Source organism: Triturus cristatus, chromosome 9, assembly GCF_964204655.1.
Source record: "Triturus cristatus chromosome 9, aTriCri1.1, whole genome shotgun sequence".
NCBI lineage: Eukaryota > Metazoa > Chordata > Amphibia > Caudata > Salamandridae > Triturus > Triturus cristatus.
Genome location: NC_140592.1, coordinates 428,588,192 through 428,602,054, shown reverse-complemented (window position 1 = coordinate 428,602,054; position 13,863 = coordinate 428,588,192). Strand labels below are relative to the sequence as shown.

Here is a 13,863-nt window from a genome sequence, read left to right as displayed (position 1 = left end):
CCACGGTCCCAGCCAGCGACCGCTTCCTGCGGGAGCCGGCATTGCTTTTACACATGGGGAGCAGCTAACATGCTGCTCCCCATGTGAAAAAGCAATCTATTTTGCTTCATTGAAGCAAGAGCAGGTTTCCCTGCTCTTGCTTCAATGAAGCAAAGCAGTTTGCAATGGCAGGGTGGGAGCCAGGAGGCTCCCGCCCTGCCATTGCAAACAACAGTGTCCCGGGGGTGGGCACCCCGGGACACTGCAGGAGCCGGCCCTGGGGGGTGGCGGTCCCCAGGGCAATCATTGGCTCCAGGGGGGCCGCACGGCCCCCCCACTCAATTTAAAGCCCCGGGGGTGGTGGTCCCCAGGGCTTGGGGGTCCGTAACGGACCCCCTATTTTAAATAATTAGTGCCCCGGGGAGATGGCAGTCCCCGGGGCCTGTGGGGGGGGGCTCGAGCCCCCCTACACAGGGTTTTAAAAAAACACAAGCCCCGGTGGATGGCGGTCCCCGAGGCTGCTGGGGGGCAATGAGCCCCTCCGCATACATTGAAATAAAGCCCCGGGGGGTGGCTGTCCCCGGGGCAGTGTGGGAGGGATTGGGACCCCTTCATACTTTTTTTTTAAATTATGCCCCCAGGATTTAGCCCCCGGGGGCAAATTAGAATATTCAGCGCGGGAGCCCGCGCTGAATTTTATTTTATTTTCGGCCGAAATTCGCGCTGGGTGCAAGAATCTCGCGGATCTTAAAAAAAAAAAATCTTCCTGATCTGGATTGTTGACAGCCAATTAGAATACAGCTCGTGCACAGCAAGGTGTGCACTGGGTGCGGGGAGGGTGCGCGGATCCTTCGAGGCCATAGATATATCTACCTTTTTAACTCAGGAACTACTGAAAGGATTTACACCATTTAGGCAAAAGGCACGAGTCTGAACTGAGGACTACCTCTTTGCCAAACTTGGTGTAATTCCGTTCAGCAGTTTGGGCTGTAGCTGCGTCAACAGGTCCTATGGGAAAATGCATGGGACCCCTCTTTTTTCTCAGCCCCTGCTTGACAAATATATATATATTACCTACTGCAAGGTCGCCAGTAGGTAGTTATAGTTAGGACCTATTTTCCATAGGAAATCTGCAACATTCTATTTGGAATAACATTGGCGCCGATTGACGAATCTTCACAACATTTTCCAAACTTTTGGCTAGCTCCAGTCCGCTCCTATCAAGAAAATTTCACGGTGATTCATCAAGCGGGGGCTGTGAAAAAAGGGGGGTCCCTAAACGCATTTTCCAGATGCATTTTCCCATAGGACCTGTTGACACAGCTACAGCCTGAACTGCTGAATGGAATTACACCAAATTTGGCAAAGAGGTAGTCCTCAGTGCCTTTTGCTTAAATGGTGTAAATCCGTTCAGTATTTCCTGAGAAAATTAGAGTTAAAAAGATAGATATATCTGGGCGGAGCCTAACCACACATCTCATCGTGAGATCTGATTGGCTTTAAGTACTTCATTCAAGAAGGGTTGGCAGCCATCTTGGGACCAATATACATGATAGCACCTCATTAAAAAGCATTGCAGTTAATAGAAGGTTTTAAGACTTTAGTTAAATTATAAATCATTTGTTGATGGTACCATACTCATTTTAGGAATTGGGGTGTGTTCTAAGGTGATTTTACCATGTGAAAAAGCCTTCTGCTGTGATATCATGAATCATGTTTGAGAGACAACTATTTTCTCATGCTTTTCCCACAGAGGTTTGGAAGGTGATCTATAAGCTAAACTGAGAGCACATTTTCTGTAAATTCACATTATATTTCTCAGTCATGTGAGAATGAAGTCTGACATTCTCAGTAAAACATGTACATCCAACAAGGGCAGAGACTGTCAGTTGATTCCTTTGAGACTACTTCCCAGAGTGTTCTAAAGAACAACTAGAGTGCTAACACTCCTACTTATGACAAACGTATTGCACACCTGAAGCCATCTTGATTGGAATAAAGTGGTAACTCTTAAAACATTTAATTTAAAAAGGAACAAAATGAGGGGGTTCATTTTGCCATAGAAAGTATAATTAGTGCTGCAGAAATAAAAATTAGGGAACATTTTGAGTGACTTCTCAAATCCTCTTCTATTTCATTAAAAAATTCTGACATGCAGACTGAAACATGCACTTTCAATACCAGCAGAAGACTTCCCTGGTGAGCAGTAGCTTTACTACAGTGATCTAATAAGCAACTAGAATGCTAACATTCTGAATTTATGGCAAATGTGTGACACATCTGAATGCCTTCTTGATGGAATCAAAGTAAAAAACTGAAAGTATATCCTACTGAGGAGACTGTAGTAAATGAGGAAATTAGGAAACTTCATAACAAATAAGTCTCCCAAAATGGCCACCAGAGACAAAAGAGCCCAAATGTAGCCCAAATATCACCCAGATGTAGCCCAAGTATAGCCCAATGACAGAATGTCCCAGAGTGATCTAACGAACAACTAGACCTCTAACAGTCTTACTTATGACAAAAGTATGGCACACCTGAAGCCATCTTGATTGGAATAAAGTGGTAACACTTAAGCATTTAATTTACAAAGGAACACAATGAGAGGGTTCATTTTGCCATAGAAATTATGATTAGTGCTGCAGAAAGATAAATTAGGGCACAATTTGACTTCTCAAATCCTCTTCTATTTCATAAACTAATTCTGACATGCAGACTGAAACATTCACTTTGAATACCAGCAGCAGACTTCCCTGGTGAGCAGTAGCTTTACTACAGTGATCTAATGAGCAACTAGAGTGCTAACATTCAGAATTTATGGCAAATGTGTGACACATCTGAATGCCTTCTTGATGGAACCAAAATAAAAAACTGAAAGTATTTCCTACTGAGGAGACTGCAGTAAATGAGAAAATTAGGAAACTTCATAACAAATAAATCTCCCAAGATGGCCACCAGAGACAAAAGAGCCCAAATGTAGCCCAAATATCACCCAGATGTAGCCCAAGTAAAGCCCAATGACAGAATGTCCCAGAGTGTTCTAACGAACAACTAGAGCGCTAACAGTCTTACTTATGACAAAAGTATGGCACACCTGAAGCCATCTTGATTGGAATAAACTGGTAACACCTAAAACATTTAATTTAAAAAGGAACACAATGAGGGTGTTCATTTTGCCATAGAAATTATGATTAGTGCTGAAGAAAGAAAAATTAGGGCACATTTTGAGTGACTTCTCAAATCCTCTTCTATTTCATTAAAAGATTTTGATATGCAGACTGAAAATTAGGAAACTTCATAACAAATAAATCTCCCAGGATGGCCACCAGAGACAAAAGAGCCCAAATGCAGCACAAATATCACCCAGATGTAGCCCACATAGAGCCCAATAACAGAAGTGTGCAAAACACATATTTATTGTGTATTTGCAGTTGTATATAGTTCAGACTTGTCAGGTATTGTAGTGCTTTACATGAGCATTGGTTACATCACACAAGATCAAATTCATTTTGGTTGTAGACATGGGGAGATTAAGTGATTCGACCAGAATCACAGAATGTTGAGCTGAAGCAGAAACTCAAACCTGGTTCCCCAGTTGTAAAGTCAGCAGCTCTGGAAGTAACACCACATCCTCTCCCCTAGGTGCAACATTTAATCAAGTGGTCAACTGGATAAAAAGACATAAAGATTACAAATAATTTAAAAGTTCTTTGTCGCTATTTGAAAAGTCAGAAAATATGTCCTTATTTTTGTTTTTTAGAGCACTAACCATAATTTTGATGCAAATAAGACCCTCTTATATATGAATTTCTAAAGATAATGCTCTAGGTATTACAGTTTTGATTACATCAAGATGATGTCAGGCGTTCCACACTGTTGTAATAAATATAGAATGTTAGCAATCTAGTTGTTCATTGGGATACTGTTGAGAGGCAGAGGCCAGGGGCACGGACTCTGAAAATTGAAGGCAGGTAGGAGAGTGCAGAGGCAACAATTTGACCACACTGGGCAGGCAGGAAGGGCAGTGGCAGCACAACAGACTATGGAGGGCAGTGGAAAGGGGGGCAGGGGCAACAAACCAACAATACAGGACTGGCAAGAGAGGCTGTGGCAATAAAATAGACCATTGTGGGCAGTAGGAAGAGGCAGTGGTAGTACAACCATACATGCCAACAGACCCATTTCAGCCAGGAAACGTCCAATGTTTTTAAGCTCAAATAGGCTTTATTTGATCTGTATCCTGTCTACAATCTGCTGTTTTTCAATGTAACTCAAAGGGGAAAATCAATACCCCAGTTTTTTTTCAAAATCTCCCTCTTACCAAGTTCAAAATGTTCGCAAGTATGGTACATTGGATCATGGCAGGCAGGAGGAATTGGGGTAGGGACATGGACTCGGATAAAAGAGGACAGGAGGGACATGGAGAGGTTCACCAAACTGACCCTACAGGGCAGGCATCAGGGTTTGCAGCAGCACAATACACCACACAGGGCATGCGGGACGGGAGTGCAGCACAACATTCCATAGAAAGCAATAGGGAGGAGACAGGACCATGCACATGGGCAACAGAGAACAGAGGGGAAAGAGGCAATGGTAGCTAGCTGACCATAATGGACAGACAGGAGAGAAAGCTGCAGCATAACAGACCATAAAGGGCAGGAGGGATGGATCAGGGGCATTAAAATGGAACAGACAAGCCAGGAGGAAGGGAATAGGGGTCTGCACATGGAAACAGAGGGCTGGGGGCAAGGGGGCAGGGCAGGAGCATCAAGATGACCATGGAGGTCAGGCAGGATGGGCACTAGAAACAAGACACACCATGGAGAGCAATAATGAGACTATGATGGAATACACACAGACCATGGAGGGAAGGTGGGAGGAGGTCAGGGGCAGCTAGCTGACCACACAGGGAAGGACAGAAGACCATGCATGGCAAGCGGGAGGGTTAGTGGTGGCACAATGGTTATGATGGGCAAGAAGGAGGGTGCAGGGGCATGCACAAAGGACCATGGAGGATAGAAGGCAGGGTCAGGACCTGGGCACAGACAAGAGAGTTCAGGGGAAGGGGTCTCACAACAGACTGCGTGGGGCAGACAGGAGGAGCAGTTGCAGCACAACTGACCAGGGAGGGCAGAAGGGTGTGGCAGTAAAATGGACCATGGAGGACAGGAGGAAGGGGATAGGGGCATGGCATGTGGACAGGCAGGGTAGAGGTGGCAGGGACAGGTTACAGTCATCTGACAATGCTAGGCAGGTGGGAGGGAAGTGGCAGCTCAACAGAACACTCAGAGTAGATAGGAGTGGCAGGTCCATGGAACATGGTGGGCAAAAAAGATGGAGCAGGGGCATGCACAAAGACATCGGAGGGCAGGGGGAAGGAGAATAGGGGCAGCAAGCTAAGCACAGAGGCTAAGCAGGAGGTCAATGATGGGCCATAGAGTTGGGCAATGGAGGGCAGGAGGAGTGGACTGGTACATCATGCTAAATGGAGGGCAGTGGCAGCACATCCGACCATGCATGGCAGGAGGGAGGAGGCTAGTCCATGAATTCAGACAACAGAGGATAGGGAGGAGGTGGATGGGGCAGCAAGCTAACTGTTCAGAGAAGGTGGGTATTAGGAACTTTCTTGTTTTTAAAATGTGTGTCTGTGCGAACTACTTAAAATATGAACAAGTTTGCAGCTTAATCTCACTTTTATCCAGGAAGAAGAGGACGTTTGTGACTGACTCCGGGCTCACTTGGCAGAAACATCCCCTGACCCTCCACCCCATCGCAAAATGTAATGCCCGTGAAAAGGGTAGGTGGAGGCAGTGTTATATAGAACATAGTCCTGAGAGCAAGATTGAAAATAAAAACTAGATATAGTATATGGTATAAACTATGCACCAAAAAGTGTGATATAAGATGAACCGGGGCGTGAAATATAATATGCAATACATTGTGCGCAATGACAGATTCATTGGAGAGCGCGAGATAGCACAGGCACTAGCTCGTGCTATGAGATATGCGCCTTGGAGTGTAATATGCACAGGGCAGTGTTGTGTAACCTAACTAGTCTCTAAAGTTGTAATATAAAATATGTGCTGGGGAGTGTAACGTTGCATATGCACTGTGACAAAGATATGGATTCCAGATTGTAATATGTATTGCATTGCGCTGTGCGTTATAACATAGGCATTGAGGAAGGCACGTTAGATGGAGCAATATAACCCTGGCAGAGTCCGAAAAACAGTATCACACATCATACAACATACCAAGCGTGAGGTGGGACTCTGAAAGTGGTTCAGTTGGTACACACAAAGTATACTTTAGAGCCCGCTGACTTATTACGTAGAACGTTTGTCCGTACGAATGTCAAGCATTTGAGGCTTAAGTATACTTTTTATTATTTGAGCACTGATATTGCAGAGTGACTTTATTATTGATCCTGACGAATGCCAAGAATAGTTATATCATTAAGGCAGAAACATGTTGGTCAATAGATAGGGTATATTTAACCCTATAATCACTTGCTTTTTAACCACTATCACTTAGGTAGGAAGAATAAAATTGTGGCCCTTAAGTAGATAGTTTTTAATTCACTTTTTGCACTCTGCCCCTCATCACCATTTCGAGTTGGTAGATCCAACACGTGCTTAAGCACTTCTGCTCCTTCCCTTTTGGGTAAAGTTGTGGCCCACACGGGGTACCTTGCGGTCCCCGTGTGCTGGAGGAACCCAATGATGAAGCATGTCACCCTCGGGTGAGTGAGGGTTTTCGTCCATAAGTGGCATATGCCCCAGAATAACGGTGGATTCCCTCTTGTTTTCCAGTGAGCTACCCTATATCTTATATGAGATTCATTTGTATTGGAAGTTATATAGGCCAACAGATGTTGAAAGTAGCTTAATCCTTCCTCTAACCCTCTCTTTTGTGTGAGATACATACACCTTAGGATCCAACATGGCAATGTTTGTCTTTCTGTTTCCCCCTTTTCAATTTAGAACATTCTTGCCTCAAAAGGCAGAATGCAGAGAAAAAAAACATACAGGCCTTTCCGTCCAGCTATACTATTTTTTACTGTCCCTCTCTTTTGTTATAACACTGTTTAAGAGCCTTTAACAACCAGCATAGCTGTTGACTGTGTTCTATAATGCTGCAGCTTTCCCATGAAGTCTTAGACTCAGACATCAAACTACAATGAGTTACATAGCAAGGCTTAGAGTCTTGATTTTGTAACACATCACCAATTCCTAATCAGCAAAATGTTCGCGAATATTGAGCTACTAACCCACCCCTAAGCGAGCTGTGCTTTAGCCATGACATAGCTGCAAGTACATTGATTCACCTATGTACTAACTAGCCAATGTTCAAGTGCCAAATTGAATCTGACTGTGTTTCTTCTTGTCTTTTTACTAAACATTTCTTTCCCAGGGCTTATTTTTAGTAACGGGGAGGTTTGGAAACAACTTCGACGCTTCTCACTGATGACGCTGAGGAATTTTGGAATGGGGAAGAAAAGTATTGAGAAAAGGATCAAGGAGGAGGTACAGTGCCTGTTGGAAGTGCTCAGAAACTCTAAAGGTTTGTACATAGTATTTGAAATGCAGTTATTGTTCCACATTCAAGTATTTAAAATAAAGGAAACACCAACTTTGTCAGACCACAATGTGAACCACTATCACAAGGTTTAACTAATATTTTAGTGGGTTCCTTTGACCTTGTGTTTTACATTTTATAGATACCAAATCCAGACAGCAGATTTTACTATAGTAATGAAATAGGACAATGTAAAACATGCCATTCTATAGCTTCTATGTAGGGCAACTTTTAAACTTAGAATTAAAGTAATTAAGCTTTACTCAGCACTTCATAGGGCAATATGGCTTTTGGAATGCCACTCAACCAAATATCAATAGGAGGCAAACCCATAGTCATGGATCATCTTAATTGAGATGTGGTATTGCCTGCAAGGCTGCAAACACACAAACATACACTACAGAGCTAACTGTATGTTAGCACTGGGGGTCTTTTAATTGGAAGGGGTAGGGATCTTTCTCCATGTTGGGACCCTTGCTTCTAGTCAGGGTAAGGGGGATACACACTTTAGATAACCCATGCTCACCCCCTTGGTAGCTTGGCAGAGCAGAAAGGCTTATCCCAAAGGCAATGTGTTAAGTATTTATGCCAACACTCACAGTAGCATAGTGGAAACATGACAAATGGATGGCACACCAGTTTAGAAAAAATAAAGTATCTTTATTATCTTTATCTAAACTAAACCAGACCAAAATGGCAAAAAATTCAACATAGATATAGCAAAAAAATTCTCTAAAAACTGTTATTTCCAAATTAAAGCTTGTAGAAAACAAATAGCTCCACCTGGGGCTATTATGATGTTGTGATAGCAATAAATTCAAAGTACGGCGCTGACCGTGAGGTGTGCAGTGTCGGGCTTGGAGTCACATGGCCCCCCAAACAAACAGAACCTTGGAAAACGAAGTCTATGATGTATGGCATCATGGAGGTGAGGTGCCGGTGCTGAGTTGGAGGCTGGCTCCCTGGCTACCACGTGGGAGATGAGGTGTTGTGTCTGCGAGGAGGTGACATGTCGAGTCCACGACAGGGGAAGTTGGTTGATCCGCGCTGAGGTGTCCGTTCCGGTGAGGCGTTACAAAGTCAGTGAGGTCATTGAGTCACCCTTGGTGTTTATCGCACCCAATACCAGGATGCTGGCTGTGATGTCATCGGTGCGCGTGCTGGCGTCAGGAAGGCAGATAACATCAGGCGTCGAAGGGTGTCGGAGCTGTAGTGCAGGTCAGTGCATGGTGCACTTCAGGAGTGATGCCCCTGGCCTCGGCACAGGTCTCGACGTCACTGATGGTGTCAGAGATTTCTTGCTTCTTTGAAGTTTCATTCACCTCCCAATATCAGGAACAACATCCAGATGCCCAAAACTAGTGTCCCTGAGACTTCAGAACAGGAGGCCAGCATACACAAGCCCCTGGAGATTCTTTTTCAAGCAGATTCTTAGCAAAGATCCAGTATTTGTGTTTCCCTTGGCAGAATCCACAACCACACACAGCGAACAGGCAGTACTCCTCCTCTCAGCTCTCCAGCTCTTCCCCTTGGCAAAGACTCCTCTTGACCCCAGAAGTGATCTAAAGTTCTATGGTTTAAGGTCCACTACTTATACCCCATTTTGCATTTGTTCTTCTTTGTGCAAGGGTCTCTGAGCCCTATCCTAACCAGTTCTGTCCTCACTGGTGCAGTATGACCGCAGGAGGTGGAGACAGCATTGTGCAGAAGGTACCACAGCACATAAGGGCCATAAAAAACAGGGATCAAACATATCGGTGGCCTGACATTTTAGCAAAGTGCATGAGGGGGACCCCAAGGACTTGAGGTACTATCTAATTAATTCCATTCCCCCAAACAAGAGAGGGCGAATATGGAGAAGGCCCTCAGGTAATTGGAATCCAGTTACTTTTTAAACATCGAGACGAAACAACCGGGTGGCCTAAACGCTACAGAAGAATAATATACCTGCATGTAATTCATAACCCGTGGGATTTATGAACGAGGGGCAAGGAACACAAAATAAAATAGGGCTATCATCGAACTGCAAAATATTGGAAATTAGATTAGTTATTTTAAGTATAGCTGCCACCTAAACCCACTCAGTTAGCATATAAGTGATAGTTAGGTTTTACACAATAATTATTCATCATTACTATATTAGCACTTTTAAAGAAAATTATTTTGCACAGGCACTGGGCACTTTCAGTCAAAAGGTTTACAATTAAGCTGTGTATATCAACAGTACTGTCTATGCATTAGCACCTTGTTGATGTTTTAAAAAAACACTGAAACATCTTGCGCTGGTTAATTGAGGTATTTATACCTGAACAGCATCGAATTATGTTTTATCAGTAGCAAGTTTTTTAAGCATCAATTTTATAGCGCGTCACCCCACCAAGTGTTTTGAGCAGCACTGTCTTGGAGGTACCACACTGGGAGAGAGGCTGCAACATTGACTGCAGGAGCCACACCAGGTACTGAAATATTATCCCTGTGGTCGAGAGCGGAAGATTGTGGGCCATCGAGACACGCCACTTGGTGTTTGACAGCCCTTCAGTATATGGGCTGACACTTCGGACTCGATATACCAGCATGCTTCTGTTCTCGAGGAAACAGGAAGGCATTACAACTGACAGCAGAGGCGGGGTGGAAACAATGAGTGAGAGAGAGTTGCCTGAGACTGCCATGGACCTTAAAACAATCCCCAGGTGTGAGGCTCTGTTTGGAAACTGGAACCGGCACTGATGAAAGAATAATTGCTGAAAAGCGTCTGCCTGGCATTTCCTGGACTTTGCTTTAATTTTTGTGGAATAAATCCTGGTGTGTGACCCAGCATATGTCGGGCTCATTCTTTCTTTTGAGTGAGCATTGGTTTGTATGTTATGCCAGTAACGCTAGGCACTGGCTACCAGCATGCCCTCTAGTTCTGGTGTGACGTGCAAAAGCCAGCACCTTTGGATTTTATATATATTACCTACTTCCTATGGAGACACTCCCAGAAACCACAGGACAAAGAACAACATAGAACCTCTCTCAAAATATACCATAAGGCCATTAGAATGGCCCGAAAAAACCATATTGCAGCACATTTATTAGCGGCTGGGAAAGACTCTAGGGCATTATATAATATTTTGCAGACTTTTTCCAAGCCAGTGGCCTGTGAGACCGCAGAGGTCACGACACAGGATCTCTGCGATGAGATCTCTATATTTTTTATGAAGAAAATAGACGGGATCTATGACAGGATTATGGCCTCAAATATGAGTGCTGTAGGAAGAAGCAACATTATCCCTCACGTGAGTACACAACAGGTACAATCTACTCAGTGCCTCACAAGTTTCCCCCCTATCTCCTTAGAAGAGGTAATCTCTCTGATTGCTCAAATTAAAAGTGGTAGCCCTTTAGACTCCATCCCAGCACGAATTATGCCTATGCTCGCAGACGTTCTGGGACCCCAAATTCAGAACTTGATTAATATCTCTTTGAGTACAGGGATGGTTCCTTTAGATTGGAAAAGGGCTTTGGTAAGACCATTGAGGAAAAACACTGCAATCCCCTGGACGGAACTGTCTAATCTAAGACCCATTTCACTTCTCCCCTTTTTGGGTAAAATAATAGAAAAATTTGTAAACCGACATCTATCAAATTATATTGAAACAACAGATGGGTTGGACCCCTCCCAGTCTGGTTTTAGACCTAGACACAGCACAGAGACCACCTTGCTGTCCGTCGCGGACGATCTCCACATGTTCCAGGATAAAGGCTATTCTGTTATCCTGGTCCTGTTAGATCTGTCCGCGGCGTTTGATACTGTGTCACATAACATCATGACCACCAGGCTAGTTAACATCGGCTTGAAAGATAAGGCTTTAGCCTGGTTGAGGAGTTTCCTGACAGACCGTACACAAAGGGTCATTTTGGGTACATATCGATCTGAGGAGAGGGAGATCTCCAAGGGGGTGCCACAGGGCTCTTGTTTGAGCCCTACTCTTTTTAACATCTATATGGCCCCCCTAGCAAACATCATGAGATCTTATGGTTTTACTCCTGTGTCATACGCGGATGACACCCAACTCCTCTTCCCTTTTAAAACCCTCACGGTCAAAGTTAGAAATGACTTCGCCCAGGGGATGAAAGCAGTGGCTCACTGGATGGCATCTAACTTCCTGCAATGTAATGTGGCAAAGACGGAAGTGATGCTGTTCGGGGAAGCCAAACTCCTGTGGACTCCTGACTGGTGGCCTCAAGACCTTGGCCCAGTCCCTGAACCCAGACAGGTTGTAAAAAATTTAGGGGTCCGACTGGACCAGGAGCTTTCTCTAAAACACCACGGCAATCAAGTGGTGGGCTCCTGTTTCCACATTATTGGGTTGTTACGGAGAGTCTTCCCTTTGCTGCCAGACTCAACTAGAAAGACTCTGATACAGGCTTTGGTACTAAGTAGGCTGGATTATTGTAATGGACTACTGTTGGCGGCAAATGAAGGAGTTATCTCCAGATTGCAAGTGGTCCAGAACACTGCTGCCCGCCTTGTCCTAAACCAGCCTCCCCGCACTCCCTCTAGACCCTTACTCAATAAGCTACATTGGTTATCCATCAAACAGAGGGTGAAGTTTAAAATTTGCTGTACTATACATAAATGCCTACATGGGAGAGGCCCTGTATACCTAACTAAGAAATTTTGCCCCTACATACCCAGCCGCTCTCTGAGATCCAGTGAGCAGGCTCTGTTATGTGTACCAAGGGCAAAAAAGGCTAGACAGGGAGACAGAGCCCTATCAATTGCTGGTCCTACTTTATGGAACAGTCTCCCTACATCTCTGCGACTATGTGACGATCACTTTCCCTTCAGGAGACAGTTGAAAACCTTCCTATTTCAGAATTAATAAGATATATTGTCCGATTCTCCTCTTCTGTTTGCAGTATGGTAGTCCAATGGCGCGGAGATACTCCTTCGGGAGTCGAGTCCAGCGCGATACAAACCCATAAATAAATAAATAAATAAATACTGTAGGTAGTTATAGTTAGGACCCTGTTTCCATAGGAAAACGAATCCTCGCCAAATTTTCAAAATAGGTGGGGCGCTGTGCTCCGCTCCTACCCTGAAAGTCTCGGGGGGATTCGTCAAGCGGGGGCTGAGATAAAAGGGGGGTCCCAAAACGCATTTTTCCCATGCATTTTTCCATAGGACCTTTAGACACAGCCACAGCCCGAACGGCTGAACAGAGTTCCTTGAAATTTGGCAGAGAGGTAGTCTACAGGTCAAGGAAGTGCCTTTTGTAGGTTTGGTGTAAATCTGTTCAGTAGATTCTGAGAAAATAGCCTTTAAATCAATATATATATCTGAGCCAGCTTACGGTGCGCTTGCGGTGCGCTTACCGTACGCGTACGGTGACGTGCGCGAGCGCGATTCTGATTGGCTCTTAGATCTTAGTAAACATTCGAATCGGTCGAAACCAGGAAGCGCCGGCCGCCATTTTGTGTATTTCACTCAGAAAAAAAAGGGTGATAACTTGAAAAGGGGGCAAGGAAGAGAGTTACAGACCCCCTAACATTTGTAAGGGGGTCAAAGAAGGACAGAAAAGTACAAAAAAAACATTTATTGATTTTAAAAAAAATCGCGGGGTACGCGTACGGTAAGCTCACCGTACGCGTACGGTAAAAGAAAATAAAAAAAGAAATGAAATGCAGATTTAAGTGTTTAGATATTAGGGGGCTCTAAAAAGAGCCGTTGTGTTTATTAAGTGTTTTTTTAGTGGTACCTACAAGTAAGTACCGATGCAGAGTCTAAGGTTCAAGAGGAAGACTCTGTTCCCTTCATCAGTGAAGTGTACACTATCTCCTCTATAAATGTCTTGCATGTCGTAACGCAAGTTGTTGTGGTAAATGGAACCCATACCATAGTCACGGAGGAAAGCAGAAACAGATTTGTTGACGTGCTTTCTTGCTTTGTCAATCTGTGGACAGAAATGATTGGACCAGTTCCATTTTTGCCTTTGGCATATGTTAGAAAACACAAAGGCAGTTTTAGGGAAAAGTGAAAACAGTTGTGCAAAGGTGTCCTTCATAAGCATTTCCAGACCTACCCCAGTCAAAGTGCCTAGGTCATTGCCACCACAGTGCACTATTATGAGGTCAGGGTGTTGGATTTGCATGAAGGATTTCACCAATGGCATCAATTGGTGCCACTTTAACCCTCTCTGACCAATCCATTTAATATCTACATTTGGCAAAGCAAGGTCTCTCACCATATCTGTTTTCTCTGCATACTTTTCACTCCAGAAGACATAGCTGTGCCCTACAATCCACACTGTGAACATCTTC

General features: G+C 44.2%; 1 protein-coding gene and 1 long non-coding RNA gene across 5 annotated transcripts in view; one reads left to right on the top strand and one right to left on the bottom strand.

Annotated features, from left to right (window-relative positions):
- Nucleotides 1-13,863, top strand: part of LOC146798093 (cytochrome P450 2G1-like) — a 488,692-nt gene that overhangs the window by 195,649 nt on the left and 279,180 nt on the right. For all 3 annotated transcript variants that reach the window (XM_085625313.1, XM_085625311.1, XM_085625312.1), the window contains exon 4: nucleotides 7,393-7,542. In XM_085625313.1, the coding sequence (XP_085481439.1) occupies nucleotides 7,393-7,542 (150 nt within the window). The remainder of the gene's footprint in view (nucleotides 1-7,392; nucleotides 7,543-13,863) is intronic.
- The window catches only part of LOC146798094 (uncharacterized), a 526,362-nt gene that overhangs the window by 275,679 nt on the left and 236,820 nt on the right, over nucleotides 1-13,863 (bottom strand). The gene's annotated exons all lie outside the window — the stretch shown is intronic.